Raw genomic sequence first — 20,900 nt, 5'->3', positions numbered from 1 at the left:
CCAGTATGATATGATCTTTCTAATTTTAATGCCAAAATAGAGTTCTGACCCCAATTTCACGGTCCACTGAATATACAAAATGATAGTGCGAGTGGGGCATCCATGTACTGGGGACACATTCTTGTTAATTGTTAAATGGGTAATTATGGTTAAAAACTCCATTGGTAATTTGAATTGAGATTTTGACCATTTCTTGAGGGAAAGAATTGGTTTTTTTTTGGTGGAAAAAGGGGGTGGGGAATGAAAAGAAATTATGGGGGGGATTTTTTATGGGGGTCAATTCTCAACAGCTAAGTGTATTGCACAATTTGCACAATCAAGTCACATTTTAAAAAAATATTTGTTTTTTTTTGGGGGGGGGGAGGGGAGTAGAGGGGTCAATTCACAACAGTATGGTGTATTGCACAATAGCAAAAAAAAAAATATAAATTCAAATCATATATCCTAGTCTTTATATGTTTAATTAAAATCCAAATTCAGAACTGTATCAAGCACGAATATTGTGTCCATTTTTGCCCCATCTGTTCAGGGTTAGACATCTGCTGTCGTTTCCAGCTGAACTCAGCAAGGCAATTTTTTTTGATAAGGCTGTAACTGTTGTACCTATTTTGTTTTTCATTTTTATGCCCCACCTACGATAGTAGAGGGGCATTATGTTTTCTGGTCTGTGCGTCCGTCCGTTCGTCCGTCCGTCTGTCCCTCTTCAGGTTAAAGTTTTTGGTCAAGGTAGTTTTTGATGAAGTTGAAGTCCAATCAACTTGAAACTAAGTACACATGTTCCTTATGATATGATCTTTCTAATTTTAAAGCCAAATTAAACTTTTGACCCCAATTTCACGGTCCACTGAACATAGAAAATGAAAGTGCATGTTTCAGGTTAAAGTTTTTGGTCAAGGTAGTTTTTGATGAAGTTGAAGTCCAATCAACTTGAAACTTAGTACACATGTTCCCTATGATGTTATCTTTCTAATTTTAATACCTAATTATATTTTTTATCCAATTTCACGGTCCATTGAACATGGAAAATGATAGTGCGAGTGGGGTATCCGTGTACTTTGGACACATTCTTGTTGGGGTTAGAGATTTGGGGTTTTCAAACTCTGACTTATTAGAGCGGGTGCACCTAAAATTTTGTACACTCATTTTACATGTACATTTGAAGCAGTCAACCCCAGACTGTATACATTGTAGTTAATGCTGAACTAGGCAGATTCCCTTTATTCCTTTATGCAGAATTTTTTTATTTTTTTTTATTTCAGGCTAATAAGGTTGGAACCAGTTCAGCATTTAGATGTTGTAAGTATGATATTATAGCTATAGCAATATCAAAATATAGAATGACCACAATATTAAAATCATATAATACAACTGACTGGTGAAAAATAATGTTTATCCATTTCTTGAACCTAGCTATGCATGTACATATATAATGTATATATATATATATCATAAACTTAGTCTTCTGTGCAGGCTTCTATCATTTTTACGTTTCCATAAGGTATAATCATAAAAAAAAAAAAATTCTCTCTGTCTGTTATGATGTGAAAATATAGCAGCTAATTAATTGTAGTGTTTTGAAGCCGTAGTTTACCGATTGTCAGAGGCGGATTTAGAGGTTTTTTCAGGGAGCCAGCCCCCCCCCCCCTTTGTAGCAAAAATTGGTTGTAATATAGGGAATCACTGAAGCATCACTGGAGCGGCCCCCTCTTATGAAAATTTCTGTATCCGCCACTGATTGTCACCTTATAGTAAACAATCAACAAAGAGGCATGAATATTGAGAATCAGTATAACATGTACAGTATTAGATGGTACTTTATTTCATTTGTTTACTGGAAGCAAACAATTTCAAAAAGTTAATTTCTTAAATTTGGACAAGTTATAGAATTTTCGTGAGATAAAAGTATATGTAAATAAATTTTATAATAAAAACTAGCTATATAGCCATTATGTTATAAATTTAACATATGTATCTTTTTTTTTAAAATTAAAGTTTCATATGACTAAAGACAATAGAAAATAAAGACATACTGATACGTCTATTAAGCATGTTAAGTGAAACATGTTGACAAAAGTATAGAGATTCCCACCTAAATTATAATTCACTTGACATGAACATCACAAGTTATTATAATTATTTGACCTACGTTTGTACATGTATGTACATTGTATAAATAAAAAAATGAATCTCCTATTAAGAAATATGGACTAAATGAAGCTACAAAGAAATATTGGTCTGTTGAAGTCATTCAACAATTACTTTAGATGTACATGTAAAGTGTGTATTAATAATAATAATTCTTTATTTAAAGAGGGTTACACAGTTAGCTATAAAGCTAATCTTCCCTGAGGCCCTCATGAAATACAATGAAATATAACAAACAATTAAACTTTATTGATTTGAGTATGTATGTCAGATGAATCTGATTATCAATAACATTTGATAAAGAATGGAGAATATATTTGAAGAAAAAGTAAATAATGTTTTTTTTGTAAAATCAATTTTCCTTGATACCATACTAGTTGTTCTATATAGGTTATTGATTTTTGTATTGGTTGCCATGGTGTCTACCTCATAATAGAAAAGGATGGGAGACAGTTTTATAATTGACTCATTATTTGAACATGTGTTCTATATTTTATGGATTTATTAATTTTACTATTTAGACAATACATTCTTGTATAGTTAATAGTTTTGTCTATACATGTGGGTGAGTTGTAATTTTTAGAGTTTCTATAAATTACACATCTGACTTTTATATAAACAACTGCAGTAGTATATGTATGCATTTCTGAAGAACAATTGCAATGTAGAAGACTATGAATTTAAATGCCACCAGATTCTGTGGCACCTTACGGACAGAGAGAGCAATAATTAATAATACATGTACAAGCTGCCAGGGGTAAAATAACAAATCTGTCAATATACATGTACATGTACTGGTAGTTATAGAATCAACTGAATACCAATAATATTTTTATCTGCAACCATTAATCTGCTTAGTGGACCAGATTCTGCTAAAATATTTATACCCGCAAGGTAATGGTCCCTTTTATATGTGACTTAAATGTGTGGTTAATACACATGTTCAGGTATTGCTAAAACTTACCTGCTTACCAATAAGTTAACAGTTTTCTCTATTGTTATAAATTGAAAACTTTTACCTATGGAGATGATTGTTGGAAAATCTAGGCAAGGGAGGGTAGAATACAGTAGTGAATCCAAGAAATCACAAAGTCAAGAGACAAGAGTCCTTTTCACATATCAACATGCTGTGGTCAAAGCTTTCAGGTTTAAATTTTCAACATGGAATATAATATAACTTGTAATTTTGAATATTTAAGCATTTTCAATACTGACCAATCATTTTTTTACTTTGATAATTTTTATTTTACGTTAAGGGCATAGGATACAGTTACAGGGGAGGTAATGACGTTGCTAACATCAAATGTTATTTTCGCGACGTCAAACTGTGACATATCGGGAAAAGATGCATTTTTCGACTGATTTTTATCATTTAAACATATTTAACTTGAAAACAAGTTCATGGACCCCTCTTTTTAAAAATGACATTTTGGTTTGATTATATATGAAGAATTTAAGATTATTTGTACCAATTTTCATGAAAACGTAAATAGTAAAATAGTGTACTGCAATTTTTTTAAATTTGATAAATGTACAGGAAAAATTGACATTTTTTTCTACATTCATGAACATTTGATAAAAATGAGTTATTTGTAAAAATAAAATGCATAAATTTATAGCTAAAACAGAAATTACAAATAATTTTGCAAAAAACTGCTTGTGTTTATCTTTTTAAACAAAAAAGTTATGTATTTCTGTCGAAAAGGAAAAATATGTCCACAAATCCTTATTTTGAGTAAATATCTGAAATTTCGATCGCATTTTACTTAAAAAGTAGCACATGAAGGTATATTTTTGATTAAATATTTGATTTAATCAGGTGAAAAATAGCCTTTATGGAAATTTTCATCAAAATTTAAATACGGGATCAAAACTGTATCGTATGCCCTTAAGTTATCATGGTTATAAGACAAATGTAAAATATCAAATACCTTTATCATTAAACAAGTTTTATCACAATTTCAATCTAGGTCTTGTTTATAATTTTGAGATATGGATGCTGATTATTTTTTTTAAAACATGCTAAAATACATGGAATGTTCAGCTAGAAAACATCTATAACCCTGTTACCCAATAAGATACAGTTATATATGACTGCATGCTGATCTGTCCCTTACTAAGGCACTGTAATCTAAATTCTGACTGACCTGTTACTGGCCTATACTCCTAAATGAAGTAGCCTAGTGAAATAGTAGCAAATACCAGTTATTGTTTTAACCCAAATCTACATGGGGTACTATCTTTCTCATATGATTATAGGCAAACATGTGCATTCTTTACCATACCACTAATACATGGTTAATCCTTACATTGTGATTACTGGGATTCAAAAGTCACAGCTGTATTTATTATAAGGGTAAACTAAAAATTGTTTTGTCTGTTATTTTGAAAACTGTAATAAATAAAGAAAATCTGACTGAGCAGAAATGTTCAAAAAGTTGTGCTCTGTCAATTGTCCATATGTATACGTCAAAACTGTCGGATGACTTCTTAAAGGAGTTATTGCCATTAAACATGTTAAATGATAAATTGTATTTTTGTTCTCTCCGTTTTTGCCTAATATTATCTTGAAAACTATAAAAGAAAGAGAGAAACTTTAAATTTCAAAAATGATTAGAAGGACAAGTTCTACAAATAAGTGGTATGGTTTAAAGCATTAGTTGACTCAAGCTCCTGATTAGAGTTATTGCCCTTTGATGCTGATTTGTAATTTTGTTTTGTTTCATATTTTAAAACTCCTACGACTCCTTTATGGAGTTATTGCCCTATAATTATGATTTTTTGCAATTATTTTCCCGTTTTGCCTTACATGATAAAAGTTGAGATAGATTTTGTATTAATAGATAGAAACTTAAATAATCAAAAATGATTAGCAAGACAAAACCTACTAACAAGTAAAATTTTGCTGATATAATTAGTAGACTGTTACTCTTTATATGAGTTTTTATACGACCCCAACAAATTTTTGGGATCGTATAATGGTATGATGTCGTCGTCTGAGTCATAGTCGTCCGAAGACACATTGGTTTCAAGATAATAACATTAGTTTAAATGAATAGATTTTCACGTCATTTTTTCAGAAGTTCAATACCACAAAAGGAAGGTTGGGATTGATTTTGGGGACGAAGGTCCCAACCTATTAGGTCAATTAGGTGCCCCAAAGGGGCCCAAAACAAGCATTTTTCTAGTTTCAAGATAATAACTTGTGTAGAAGTATTTAAATTGCTCTGAAATTATACCGCAATGTTTAAAACCACAAGTAGAAGGTTTGGATTCATTTTAGGGGTTATTGTGCCAAAGTTTAGGAAAAGGGCCAAAAAGGGGTCAAAACAAGCATTTTTCTAGTTTCAAGACAATAAATTGTGTGTAATTGTATGGATCTCTCTTAAATTGTACCACAATGTACAATTTAACAAAGGGGAGGCTGGATTAAGTTTTGGGTTAACTGCCCAAAATATGTAGGAATAAGGGGCAAAAAAAGGGCCAAATTCAAGAAGCATGTTTCTAGTTTCGAAACAATCATGACAATAACTTGTGTTAAAGTGTATGGATCTCTCTGAAATTGTACTACAAGGTTCAATACTACAAAGGAAAGCATGGGATTGAGTTTAAGGGTTATTGCTCCAAGCTTAAGGGGGTTTCAAAAAGTTGGTTGGGGGGGATTTTTTGTTTACCTTTTTTTGATGGGCTTCCTTTTTTAGCTCACCTGGCCCGAAGGGCCAAGTGAGCTTTTCTCATCACTTGGCGTCCGTCGTCGTCCTGCGTCCGTCGTCGTTAATTTTTACAAAAATCTTCTCCTCTGAAACTGCTGGGCCAAATTTAACCAAACATGGCCAAAATCATTATTAGGGTATCTAGTTTAAAAATTGTGTCCGGTGACCCGGCCAACCAACCAAGATGGCCGCCATGGCTAAAAATAGAACATAGGGGTAAAATGCAGTTTTTGGCTTATAACTCAAAAACCAAAGCATTTAGAGCAAATCTGACATGTGGTAAAATTGTTTATCAGGTCAAGATCTATCTGCCCTGAAATTTTCAGATGAATCGGACAACCCGTTGATAGGTTGCTGCCCCTGAATTGGTAATTTTGAGAAAATTTTGCTGTTTTTGGTTATTATCTTGAATATTATTATAGATAGAGATAAATTGTAAACAGCAAAAATGTTCAGCTAAGTAAGATCTACAAATAAGTCAACAAGACCAAAATGGTCTGTTGACCCCTTTAGGAGTTATTGCCCTTTATAGTCAATTTTTAACCATTTTTCGTAAATCTTAGTTATCTTCTACAAAAATCTTCTCCTCTGAAACTACTGGACCAAATTAAACCAAACTTGGCCACAATCATCATTGGGGTATCTAGGTTGAAAATTGTGTCCGGTGACCCGGCCAACCAACCAAGATGGCCGCCATGGCTAAAAATAGAACATAGGGGTAAAATGCAGTTTTTGGCTTATCACTCAAAAACCAAAGCATTTAGAGCAAATCTGACATGTGGTAAAATTGTTTATCAGGTCAAGATCTATCTGCAACAACAAAAGAAAGAGAGTTTTTAACGACCTCAGCTGGCTGTACAACCGTTGCACAATCAACTGAATTTTGCAGAAATCATTTATAGGATAGATTGCCCTTATATGATAATTTTTTATTGTCGAGCCTGCAACTTTTGTTGCAGAAAGCTTGACATAGGGATAGTGATCCGGCGACGGCGGTGTTAGCTAACTTCTTAAAAGCTTTATATTTTAGAAGGTGGAAGACCTGGATGCTTCATACTTTGTTTATAGATACCTCATGTTACGAAGTTTCCGTCAGTCACATGTCCAATGTCCTTGACCTCATTTTCATGGTTCAGTGACCACTTGAAAAAAAAGTTAAGATTTTTTGTAATGTTGAATTCTCTCTTATTATAAGTAATAGGATAACTATATTTGATATGTGCGTACCTTGAAAGGTCCTCATGTCTGTCAGACAGTTTTCACTTGACCTCGACCTCATTTCATGGATCAGTGAACAAGGTTAAGTTTTGGTGGTCAAGTCCATATCTCAGATACTACAAGCAATAGGGCTAGTAAATTCGGTGTATGGAAGGACTGCAAGGTGTACATGTCCAACTGGCAGGTGTCATCTGACCTTGACCTCATTTTCATGGTTCAGTGGTTATAGTTAAATTTTTGTGTTTTGGTCTGTTTTTCTCATACTATATGCAATAGGTCTACTATATTTGTTGTATGGAATGATTGTAAGGTGTACCTATCTAGCGGGAAGATGTCATGTGACCTTGACCTCATTTTCATGGTTCAGTGGTCAAAGTTAAGTTTTTGAGTTTTGGTCTTTTTATCTAATACTATATGCCATAGGTCATCTATATTTGGTGTATGGAAATATTTTATGATCTTTATGTCAGTTGCGCAGGTTTTATAAATTTGACCATGACCTCATTTTCACGGTTCATTGCACAGTGTTAAGTTTCTGTGTTTTGGTCTATTTTTCTTAAACTATAAGTAATAGGTCAACTATATATGTTGTATAGAAGCATTATTAGCTGTACATGTCTGCCTGACATGGTTCATCTGACCTTGACCTCATTTTCAAGGTTCATTGGTCTTTGTTTAGTTATCTTGGTTAATGTTAAGTTTATGTGACAGTTGTATTAAAGCTTAGCTTTATACTTAGGACTATCAACATAATATCAATGATTAGTATAGAAGGCGAGACATTTCAGCGTGTGCACTCTTGTTACCTTTTTTTTTTTTTAGGCAAAGGGGGGGGGGGGGGGGTTGCGCAACAACAAAACTACTTCACAACTTTCTCATTACTTTGAATTTCTTGTTAGATAAATTTTACACAAATTCTCCCCTGAAACAACTGTCGAATTTAAACAAACTTGGTTTAAATCACCACTAGGATATCCAGGGACCACTGTGTATGATGACCCTGCCTGCCCACATGGCTGAAATAAAACATAGGTTTGAAATGCACTTTTTAGTATTATATCTCTGAAACTAAACGACAGTACAACAGTTGAATTTATCATGCAACAATTGTAAATAAAAATATCAGGTGAGCGACACAGGGTCCTTGGACCCTCTAGTTTCAAAATTTTTCAAATTTCGAATTTTGAAAAGTTTCAAGAAATCTCCAATTGCACAGTATTGCATGTAGTGTGCAATAGATTTGTTAGATCTTTGACCACATTAATTTTGTGAAAAAAACCTATATTATGTCAAAAATTTGATCACAATCCAAATTCAGACAGAATCAAGCTTGAATATTGTGACCAAATTTGACCCAACTGTTCAGGGTTCAACCACTGGGGTCGTATAAAGCTGCGCCCTGCGGAGCACCTGGTTATTATCCTCTTTTGTGTTTGGAGCAGAAACCAAATAAGATCATGAAGATAGAGAGAAAGTAAACAGACTTCAATGATCAGCAATATAAGATACAAAAAATAACAGAATTTTTTCATTAATTATATTCTTGTCTGCAATATTGAAGAATATCCATTGTTGACAATGCATATCATGTATATAGAGCAAGGTGAGCCACACAGGCTATTGAGAGCGTCTAGTTTAGCTCACCTTGTACTTTGAGGGCTATGCGATCTTATGCTATCACTTGCCATCCGTTGTCATCTGCTGTTGTCATTGTCTGTCAGCGTACACTGTTCCGAGAATCTACTTCAAAATGTCTTGGACAAATACCTTCAAACTTAATTGAATGTTCCTTTTGGAATCTAGTTTATAAATTGCATCAGTTGTGAGCCTTAGGATATCATCATTTTTATAAAATAAATTCAAATTTGATGTAATTTCCCTACTCTTGTTGTCATGGAGACTCAAATGATACATTATAACAATGACATTCCATATTCTCACTGTTGAATTCTCAATAACAAAAAATGATGAGTCCATATTATACAACCATTATGTTTGAAGTAATATCCTATATGTCATTATGGTACATTGTATGGGTTATCTGAGCCTTAGAGCTATGCTTTACACACCTGTGGTTTACCAGTTAAATGAATTCATTAGATAGTTACCTTGATAAAAATATTATTTGTTTTAATTTAATACAGTTTACATGTGTTTTGGGCTGAATTATTCTTAATTATAGTTCTAGACTTTTCTTTCAACTTTCAAATTAACTTTCAAGATTTTGTAGGATGAAAAATATATTCAAATATATAAATGTATAACATACATATAAATGTTTTTAAAATCTTCTGCATTTTTTAGGGGATATTATCCTAGTACTGACTGATCAACTTTCATCAATGTTATCATAACTTATGGGAGAGTTTGGAACAACAAGTGGCATGGACAAGTGGGTGTGTCCTAATGACAGAGTTCTTTCACTCAGAGCAAAGTAAGTTCAGATTTAATGTGTCCAAGTTATCATTAAAAATGTGGTTGGATTTATTTTAAGTTAAGAAATTGTATATATAATTAACTGGTTTCACTATAGAACTAAGTATTGAGTTATATCAACCTGTATACCTGCATGCTAAAATAATTTTTTTATAAGACTGCAAAAGTTTGTGATTTCATATAATTCTATGATCATGATATCGATGATGCTGTCGTCATCTGCATTGTCATCCAAAGAAACAATTCGTTTCCGAATAATAACTTTAGTTTAAGTGAATTGATCTTTATGAAATTCTACAACAAGGTTATATACCTGGAAAGGAAGGTTGGGATTGATTTTGGGGGTAATAGTACATATTTTCCAACAGTTTAGGAATTAGGGGCCAAAAATAGGCCAAAAAACAAGCATTTTGTAGTTTCCAGACAATAACTTGTGTTTAAATGTATGGATCTCTCTAACATTGTACTTCAATGTTCCATTATTCAAAGGGAAGGCTGCGAATTAGATTATAGGTATTTGCTCCAAGGGGAAAGGGGGGGGGGGTAATAAGTTTGGGTAGTGGATTTTTTTTCCTCAATTTTTTTAAGGGGTTCATATTTTTTTTTCAAAATTTTTCAAATTTCAATTTTTGTAAAGTTTCAAGAAGAAATCTTTGTATGCACAGTATTGTGCATTAGATTTTTAAGATCTTTGATCACATTTATTTTGTGTCAAATATTTGATCACAATCCAAATTCAGTATCAAGCTTGAATATTGTGTTCATAGCTATATATAGTTGCCCTAACAGTATCAGGCTAATGGCTCAGAGAAGCATTTTATTTGCAAAGTCAAGCATTCTGAGAGACATTATTAAGTCCCTAAACTGTTATAAAAGTGTTGTACAGGAAAAAAAATTTAACTTAATTTGTAATATTTTCTTTATTAAAAAGAATTAAATCCATTTATGATAGTTATGGCTTTTGAAATTTAACATAGTATTAGTTTATAAGTTTATAATATGTTTAAAGGAAACAACTTTTAAAAAGTCAATGGTATTTGGTTTGCAGTTGTATTAGCATTGGCACATCTGATTTCCCCTGACATATCTGTGCTAACAGTTTAGCTTACTGTTTGATGTGAGTCAACAAATTGTGACTTAGATGGAGAGTTGTCTCATTGGCCCTCATACCACATCTTCTTATATCTATTATACTAAAAAACACAATGTATGAACATTTTTTTTTTGATAAACAGAAGAACTGACATTTTTGTCGAGCCTTCGACTTTAGTCGAAAAAGCGAGACTAAGCGATCCTACATTCCGTCGTCGTCGGCGTCGTCGGCGGCGTCAACAAATATTCACTCTGTGGTTAAAGTTTTTGAAATTTTAATAACTTTCTTAAACTATACTGGATTTCTACCAAACTTTGACAGAAGCTTGTTTATGATCATAAGATAGTATCCAGAAGTAAATTTTGTAAAAATAAAATTCCATTTTTTCCGTATTTTACTATAAATGGACTTAGTTTTTTCTGCGGGGAAACAAAACATTCACTCTGTGGTTAAAGTTTTTAGAATTTTAATAACTTTCTCAAACTATCCTGGGTTTGTACCAAACTTGGACAGAAGCTTGTTTATGATCATAAGATAATATCCAGAAGTAAATTTTGTAAAAATAAAATTCCATTTTTTCCGTATTTTACTTATAAATGGACTTAGTTTTTTCTGCGGGGAAACATTACATTCACTCTGTGGTTAAAGTTTTTAGAATTTTAATAACTTTCTTTAACTATCCTGGGTTTGTACCAAACTTGGACAGAAGCTTGTTTATGATCATAAGATAGTATCCAGAAGTAAATTTTGTAAAAATAAAATTCAATTTTTTCCGTATTTTACTTATAAATGGACTTAGTTTTTTCTGCAGGGAACCATTACATTCACTCTGTGGTTAAAGTTTTTAAAATTTAAATAACTTTCTTAAACTATCCTGGGTTTGTACCAAACTTGGAAATAACCTTATTTATGATCATAAGATTGTATCCAGAAGTAAAGTTTGTAAAAAGATTACTCCGTTTTTTTCTGTAATTTACTTTCAAATGGACTTAGATTTTCTTACAATCATAAAATAGTAACAAGAGGAATATTTTTATTGATTTTTTTCCTCATTGTTGTTGAGCCTGCGATTTACAGCAAAAATAGGCGAGACACTGGGTTCTGCGGAACCCTTACAAATTTTTGTATCTACCCACCAACATGGTTGCCAAGGTTACAAAATGAAACATAAGAGTTTACATGGTTAATGGAAATTTTTATGGCTTGTTTATGAAATATTTAGCTCCCTTTTGTTGATTTTAAAATTTGCGTATGACATTGGGTAGCAATGGAACTTTTTTTGTTAAAAATTGTTGAAAACTGTCCAGTTTTCTCTTTGGATGATTATAGAATTTTATTTGTTTAAAAATCAAGGCCACAGTTAAACTGGAGGCAGCCTTAAGGTACAAAATGTAGCACAATACAAAGATTTTATAACTCCAACTCCTAAGTTTTAAAACGCTGTAACTTTCCTAATAATGCTTGAAAAGTTATAATAGTGGTAGTTATGGATAGCTAACAGATTACTCTTTCAAATTAATGCAATGTAAGTATTATGCAACATACGTATGTACGTACAATTATGTAACCAATAATGCAATTATAATGTTAACTGTGTCTAAAATATTTTTCACCAAATTTTCACTTTCAATTGAAATTAACTCCTGCATAGGTATTCATATTAAGAGGGTTGATTTTATTACATGTTGTTCCTGTGACCATTATCTACAAAAGGGTGTCTTAGATGTTAGATAGCATTGGCTGATCCAGGGGGTTCTGGGGTTGGAACCCCCCCCCCCCCTCCTTTTTTGGGGCAGATCAATGCATTTGAATGGGAGCATATAGTTGGAACCCCCCCTTTACTTTGGGTTTGGAACCCCCCTTTTTCAAATGGCTGGACCCCCCCCTGGATAGAATGTGTAGAACAAATTTTACACCTAATTAAACATTATCTTCTTTTATGTGGTTAGGATGTTTACACTAATTAGAGATTTATGAGAGAATGAAATACCATAGGGACAATTTGAGACACCTTTTTGAAGCCCATGATGTGTTGATTAAGATTTCGTTTAAATTTTCTGTATAGTTAAACGAAATCTTAAAATATTGCAGTCATTTAAAAGATTAATCTTTTATCTAACTATATATATGTACCTCATTTATTATTTTTTATGCATTCATAAGAAAGTTACAGCATTTTAAAGGTCAGTGATTGGAAGCAAAAAAATCTTTGTATTGTTCTACCGTAATAGAGCCCAATTATTCATGTTTTGTTTCATTAGGTGTACCACTGTGAGTAGTAAACGTTTTAGTGAGAAGTATTTCAAGTTGATCACATCAATTCATTTAAAGCACAAAGACTATTTAAATCTTAATGGTGACATATCATGCACTGATGATGCAGCTCTTTATTATTTCTGCTGCAATGGAGGGAGAAATGAAATTCATCAGCTATTTCTCAAAAGTTACATTATTATACATGATATATGGAGAAAATTAAGAGCAAATAAAAAAAAAAATTAATTGATGGATATATATATTAGATGGCTGTAGATTTATAAAAACAATCAAAGGTGTACGGTATTACATTTGTACCACAAAACCAGGATAGCAAAAAGATTTAGAATATAGGTAAACAAATATTTTTCAAACTATAAAGGAATACATTTGTTAATTATGAGAAAAAGCAATATTGTAGATATCAGCAAAATTTGGCATTACAAAATATATATATATATGTTATTAAATATTTTATATTGTAGACTTGGAACTGGATGGTCTGTCCATACAGAAAAGTTTACAAAATTTAATAAAGGAGAACAACTTAGTATGGAGGAACAAGACCATATTATGAATGTTATATCAAAGTCTGAATATATAGAGCAGGTTGAACAGGAAAGAATTGGGTAAAAAATCCTTTTGTAATATAACTCTATGATAGATTTGATGTAAAAAAAAAAAACAAACAAAAAGAAAACAAATTCACAAATTTTTAGAAGTGGTTGTTAAATACTATACTGCTGGGGAGTTTGTCTGTTCATTTGTAAGTCCATCATGTTTTGGTGGGTTTAATTTAGCTTAACATGAACTTTTTCATATATAGACACTGCATGTACTCATTAGTCCTCAACAGGTAATCAATATTTTATAAATCTTTTTCAGAATCTTCACCATATAATGTCATTGTACACCCAGGGCCTTCAAGAATATTAGAGCCAGCCAGACATTTTTTGTCGTATCCCAATTTAAATCCCTTATTATAAGATCTAGTAAAAAAAGCCAATCATGGTAATCAGTTGGACATCATATAAACAATGATTGATGATATTTAACTTGATTTTTGTCATAAACTCAATGTTTTTAAGAACCGTAAACAATTCATCATTTCAAGTCTGCAACATTAGTGAATAAATATCTGCCGCCTAGGTCACACTTTCACTAATTTCAAGCCGGATTAGCTACGATTACAATCCGGGATCATTTGTGGCAATCTGTATTTATTTAGTCCATAGTTTTCTGTATTGTAGTCGTAGTCATAGGTAGTACATATAGTACTTGTATATATCCTTGACAATTTTGAACATGAACAAAATTTGACAAGGGATCAAACAACCATAGTAAACCTTACTAAACCGTACAATACATACAAATTGTTTTAGTCCCTATCAAAACTGTATTAACTCATACTTATTCGTATGCCTGAATGATTACTATGGCTAGTTCCAGAAAACTATGTACTAGTATGGTTACACCACATATCTGTTGAGGATACAATTGGATATGTTAAGAGTTTGTCAGGAACAACACGATTTCATTACGTAACAATTCATGTAGGTAGGGATCAGTCAGGGTTCTGACAGTCTGTACCTCTTTACTATGTAACAACACGACAAGATACAGAATATTACTGTCCACGATAAACTTACATAAGGATTCTGTATAAATACTCCCTACTTATAGGGTCCAACAAATTCTTTGTCTTGCCATTAAGGTATACATAACATAATCCAACATGAATGATCAACAACTGCTTCTTGTAATTATTTGGCTGTGATAGGATATTGATAAGTCACAAAATGACAGGGCAGTGGTTGAGCTTCTTGATTGCACACATAGAGGTGACCAAAGGCAGAGTATGAGTCCTTCATGACTGAATTTTGTGCAGACAATCCAGTTTACATTCCAGAACTTAGTAAGAATAGTCCCAAATAATCAAGAATTGCTACATGTCATAAACTCATAGGTCCGAGGATTGCGAAGACCAACACATGGTACAGACAGACAGATAAATGATATATTTAACATAACATGACAAAAATCTACAATTCACTGCCATAGAGAAATGATAAATCGCAAGCATAAGTATAGAAATGATAAATGGCTTTTAGAAAATGTGGTGGTTTGTACTATTCAGTTTCAGACCTTTCTCATTTGTACTGTTACCCTTACTAACCCTTAGTCATACGGTAGCAAACCACTGTTTATCTGCAGTACATAAGCCCAGAAATGTGTCTTTGCATACTAAAGTGTGTCATTTCCAAATCAACCTGTGTCTCATCGTAAAAACCTGTATCACTCATGTTGCTAAATGAACCTTGCCCTTAATTACCGTGGTAGTAATGCCAAACCCTGTAGTGAAACTGTTGTGCATCTGTATCAGATCCGTATTGGACTATTGAAACTGCTTTTCCAGTATCATCTGTGAGATTTAATCGGTAGTGGATCAGGCAAGTTAATTCGTAAATGTGTGACCTAGGCATTAGACTCTTACCCTTGTATTTCTGTATGCATGTCTATCAGTAGGTATGTCCCAAAATCGCTTCTCTTTCTCAAACTTTAATTTGCATCAACCAAATTTTATTTTAATTTATACACAATTCTTACCACATAACTCAGATATCTAGTTTGAAATTTTTGGTAAGGTTACTTTTAATGTTGTGGAGTTATGATTCTTTATAATAATAAATGCAAGCATAATCATCACCTGTGTCCCACAGACTCATCATTATCTCTATTTATTTTACTTGTTATACTAAGATCACAAATCAGGAAATGTGCAGGAAATGCCTACTTCAGAATTCATTTTTCACCGCAATAGTATGTTTTATACTGGTAACATTCCCAAGTTATGTCTCAATGAGATGAAACATAGAAATCATAAGTGGGAACCAGTATGTCAACAAATCAAGTTATCTATGAATATTATATAATTCCCCAAAAGAGGCATGGTTTGAGAAACAGCTGTATTTACAAAGTGCAACCTATATCCATTGAGATAGTTACAGGATATGATGTTTCCTTTGCTTTAATGTGTGTTTATTTTGCAGTCGACTGGTTGATAAATTAGACAATATGAAGAAGAACGCCATGGGTAATGGTTCTTCTCAATGTATTTTATGTGGTGATGAGTTTGGCTTACTTGGAGCTTCTCCTACTTTCTGTGATGACTGTAAATCAGTAAGTTATTTTATGTTTCATACTAGCATAGTATTTTAAATAAGCTGATTTTGGATTTTCTATAAAGGCATAAGATATAAAAAAGGAGATGTGGTATAATATATAGTCAATATGACAACTCTTCATGAGACCAAATGACTTAAGACATTGACAACTATAGGTCATGGTATTGCCTTTGACAATGAGCAAAACCCATACCATATAGTCAGCTATAAAGGCCATGAAATGACAAATATAAAATAATTCAAAAAGAGAAAACTTACAACTTATTCTTTAGTACAAAAAATGAACATCAAACAAATAGTGTAACACAGAATGGATTTTATAGACATGGAGACTCAGTATTTCATTGCAGACTCTAATGAAGAATGTTCAACCCTACAGGTACAACAAAGCTACAGATAATATGTTTTTATACGTTAATAAAAATTTCCAATCCCAAAATATCTTTATTTACATATGTGAATAAAAGTATTAAATTAAAAATGTTTTGATTTTCTATATTTCTTTAACATCCATTTCTTGTTTTCTGATACTTTTGATGATAATAATGAGTGGTATTGCTTTACACAAAAAAAGAACCATACCAAGACCTAGATACATATCCTTTTAGACATATTGTGATACAAAGATCTTGACATCCACATCAGTAAGGTAGGTGTGTGTGTTTAATTGACTAGTTGTATGGAACCTTATCTGTGATATCCATCATCAATTATTTACACACACAATTTCTTTTTTAGGCTGTTTGTGTAAAGTGTGGCATAGATACATACAATAGTAATAAACAACCACTGTGGCTCTGTAAGATTTGTAGTGAGAACAGAGAGGTATGTAGAATAAAGAAATATTTTAGAGACTTGACCTCCTGGTTATGTCACTAAGTTTATACCAAATGAAGTTTTGAGACTTGTTGGTTTTTAGCTCACCTGACCAACAGCTTCAGTGTGAGATTTTGCCCTCACTTGACTACCTCTGTCTTCGTTTCTTAGCTTTTAAATGAAATCTGATCTTTTGAAACTAATAGAAAAAATTGACCTCAACTCTCATGGTATCATTCTTAGGTTATCTAGTTTAAAAAATGTCTGGCATATTATTAAAATTAACTAATATGGTACCATCATTGCTCAATGTTTTGATATTAACCTGGGTACTCAATATGGTATCATCATTCCTTATTTTTTTCTTACTAAATATGATTTCACCATTATTATTTAATGTGGTTGTGTCATAGGACAATGTGGTTTTGACATTATAAATACCTATGTGTAGTTTTAGGTACAGTAGTTGATTCATAATAAGGAACTAATTTAAATGAAATAATTATAGTTTTGGAATATTAACCAATGACCTTGTTTGTTGTTTCTCATTTCTTAAAGATAAAAGACTATTTATTATATGAATCTTTGAAAGTATAAATATAATACAAAACACAATCTTTTATAGTTTTGATCCATTTTATGATTGTTCAACAGGAGTGTAATGGAAATAGGTGAAATGGTATATTTTTATGTATGCATAAAAGCAAACGTAATAGATATTGGTGCCCTAAATTATATGTTTGCTTTAAGAAAAACAAATTATCATGTAAAAATTAAAAAAAAAAGTAAGGATCAAAACCAGTCAACTACTTTTTGAAAACAAATATGAAGATAGTTTGAGATATTTTTGCATATTTTTATTGGAAGAAATACAAAATTGTAGCCAATAAATGAAAAATCCTTTACTATATCTTTTTAATAAAAATGTTAGATTCATTGTTCTTTATTTCATGCACTTTTCATTTAACTGTTGTACATAAAAAATGTCAGGTGTGCAACAGAAACAGGTCAAATTGTTGTGTATTTCTATGTATGCTCAAAAGCAGAATTGATAAAAAAAAATGATGACTAAAATTATATTTGATTGATTTCAGTATGTCTGTCAATTTAATTAGATAATACATTTTAATGCATGAAAACTCTTTTTTTGCAGTCATATATTGGTATCATGTTGTTGTCCTCCTCGTCAGAAGACAATTGGTTTCCAGACAATAACTTTAGTAAATGTAAAAAGAAATTTAAACATGAGGTTTATTACCACAAAATTAAGGTTGGGATTGATTATGGGGTTTTTGGTCCTAACAGTTTAGGAATTAGGGGCCAAAAAGGGGCTCAAATAAGCATTTTTCTAGTTTCCAGACAGCAACTTGTGGAATGGTGTATGGATCTCTCTGAAATTATACAAGTGTCCATACCACAAAGGGATGGTTAGGATTGGCTTTTAAAGAGGGGGGTGTTATGGGTCAAACTGTTTAGGAATAAGGGCCAAAAAAGTTGGAAAAATGTTTACTGCTTAATGGACAATTAAAAAAGTACAAATTATATGTTTGGATTACCTCCCTTACACTGCTTTTAAATTATGTATAAAGAAATGTTGTATTGTCTTGAGGTAATTAGCTGTCAATTTATTTTTGATCTTGAGCTATGTTCCTTTATAAAATTGTATGCAAGAGGGGGTATTATATGTGTCCATAGGGACACATCATTGCACATTCTCAATTTATTTAACATGATTCCCAAAACAGTAAGTAGATACAGGTGAGCGACACAGGCTCTTGAGAGCCCTTATATATGGTTCATTGGGCAATTAAAAGTTTTTGTGTTTTGACTGTTTTCCAATTACCATGTATAAGCAATAGATCAACTAATTATTTTGGATATGGAATAATTGTTGTGGTGTATCTGAAGGTCTAAATCTAACCAGATACATGTATATCTGACCTTGACCTCATGAATCTTTACAAATGTTAAGTTTATGATATAATTGTATTAAAACAGTCTTTATGACTTTCAATAAAAAATCAATGGTCAGTAATACAGGCTAGTCATGTCAGAGTGTGCACTATTGTGAACTTATTTTTCAAGAATAGCCTCTAATCTTGAAAAATATGATAAATAGGTAAAAACTATTAATAGCAAAACTGATAGGTATACAAGATCCATTTAATACAAACATGACAGAAATATTTGGCTGACTCCTAATTAAAGTTTTTTTTACTATCTTCAAGTAACTTGTGACTTTTGCCTACTATTTCAATTTTGGATAGGTGAATGATTGGTAGCCTCTGTTTTTTCGTCTTTAAGCATAAACAAGCATATTTAGTTCATGTTGAAATTCCATTTAACTTTTATAATTCTTTGTTAATAATTTAAGGTATGGAAAAGATCTGGAGCATGGTTTTTTAAGGGTATACCAAAATATATCCTTCCAGAGAAAAAGACAGGACCCTCTAAATATGCAGTTAGTAGATTGGGACAAGAGACCAGAGGGTCTGTTAAAAGTAGACCTGGATCAACCAGACAGTACAATACTTGGAGTACAGGTAGACCAAGTCAGGGTAAACACAACTATAATATGATTTTTATGCCCCCTCCATATCAGAGGGGTCATTAAGTTTTACCCTTGTCTGTCTGTACGTTTGTATGTCCCAAAATTGGTATTGTTCACTTACTAGAGTTTGGCTCAAGCAAATGTTATGAGACTTTAACACAATGCTTATTATCACAAAAAACAGATATTGAATTTGGTAGCGTCACTAAAACAGTTCTAGAGTTATGCCCCTTCATAAAGGGAAAAATTACAAGATTTTTAGTTTCCGTTTTCTAAATTAAGTTTACCTCAACCAAATGTTATGAAACTTGTACACAATGCTTATTATCGCAAAACACAGATCAAATAATAATTTTAGTGGCGTCTCTTTAACTTTTCTAGAGTTATGCCCCTTTATAAATGGAAAAGTTGCAAAAATTTTAGTTTCCATTTCCCAACTTAAGTTTGCCTCCACCAAATGTTATGAAACTTATACAAAATGCTTATCACCATAAAAGAAAGATCAAGTGTGAAAGAGACCAAAGTACTCCACTCACCTCATTATCATTAATAGATTTATACTTGTGACCAGTAAGAGACCAAAGTACTCCAATCACCTCATTATCAGTAATAGATTTATACTTGTGACCAGTAAGAGACCAAAGAACTCCAATCACCTCATTATCATTAATAGATTTATACTTGTGACCAGTAAAAAACCAAAGTACTCCGATCACCTCATTATCATTAATAGATTTATACTTGTGACCAGTAAGAAACCAAAGTACTCCAATCACCTCATTATCATTAATAGATTTATACTTGTGACCAGTAAGAAACCAAAGTGCTCCAATCACCTTATTATCATTAATAGATTTATACTTGTGACCAGTAAGAGACCAAAGTGCTCCAATCACCTATCATTAATTGTTATCAAGTTCACAATATTTTGAAACATAGTCAAAGATAGTAATAAACACTTTAAAGTGAAAGTAGAAAAATACCAAAATTATGCATGAATTCAAATAAAAAAATGTAAATCATGTATTTTGGTTGTTGTTCTATTTTGGTTTATTTGTGCCTCCATTGAGAGTGCCAAAATTGAACACTCAAAAATAAAGCAAACACTAAAAATTGGATTGCATATTTGTACAACAATATCATTATGTTAATTGTTGGGGAAAATATTTGATGTTACTTTATCATCTGTATATATCCTACAATTTAATAAACATTATAGCCAAACCTGCAAATAGATACCAGATACAGAATTTAGACAGCAACACCATATCATTTTTACTTAATTGACAATTTTCTGAAATTGTGAAGAAAACACAATATATAAGAATTTCTATTCACCCTTGTCATAAATATACCAGGCTATTGCTTATTACACTCTGTTATTGGGAACAAGAATGGGCTGATAAGAATATGTAATCTTTTATCTTTCATTAATTAACATGTACTGTCAGAGGAATAACTATTAAAATTTATATCCTTGGTCCTGA

The 20,900-nt window shown here is 32.0% G+C and overlaps 1 protein-coding gene across 5 annotated transcripts in view; it reads left to right on the top strand.

Moving 5' to 3' along the window:
• Positions 1–20,900, top strand: part of LOC143076161 (rabphilin-3A-like) — a 111,178-nt gene that overhangs the window by 13,479 nt on the left and 76,799 nt on the right. For 3 of the 5 annotated variants that reach the window (XM_076251840.1, XM_076251843.1, XM_076251841.1), the window contains exons 2-7: positions 1,260–1,296; positions 9,381–9,510; positions 13,347–13,490; positions 15,912–16,041; positions 16,785–16,871; positions 19,237–19,420. In XM_076251840.1, the coding sequence (XP_076107955.1) occupies positions 9,434–9,510; positions 13,347–13,490; positions 15,912–16,041; positions 16,785–16,871; positions 19,237–19,420 (622 nt within the window). In that variant the 5' untranslated portion in view covers positions 1,260–1,296; positions 9,381–9,433. The remainder of the gene's footprint in view (positions 1–1,259; positions 1,297–9,380; positions 9,511–13,346; positions 13,491–15,911; positions 16,042–16,784; positions 16,872–19,236; positions 19,421–20,900) is intronic. The other 2 variants (XM_076251844.1, XM_076251842.1) reach the window with 2 other exon arrangements.

Source organism: Mytilus galloprovincialis, chromosome 5 (genome assembly GCF_965363235.1).
Source record: "Mytilus galloprovincialis chromosome 5, xbMytGall1.hap1.1, whole genome shotgun sequence".
Taxonomy (NCBI): Eukaryota; Metazoa; Mollusca; class Bivalvia; order Mytilida; family Mytilidae; genus Mytilus; species Mytilus galloprovincialis.
Note: the sequence above shows the minus strand (reverse complement) of the source record. Positions and strands in the feature narration are given on the sequence as shown.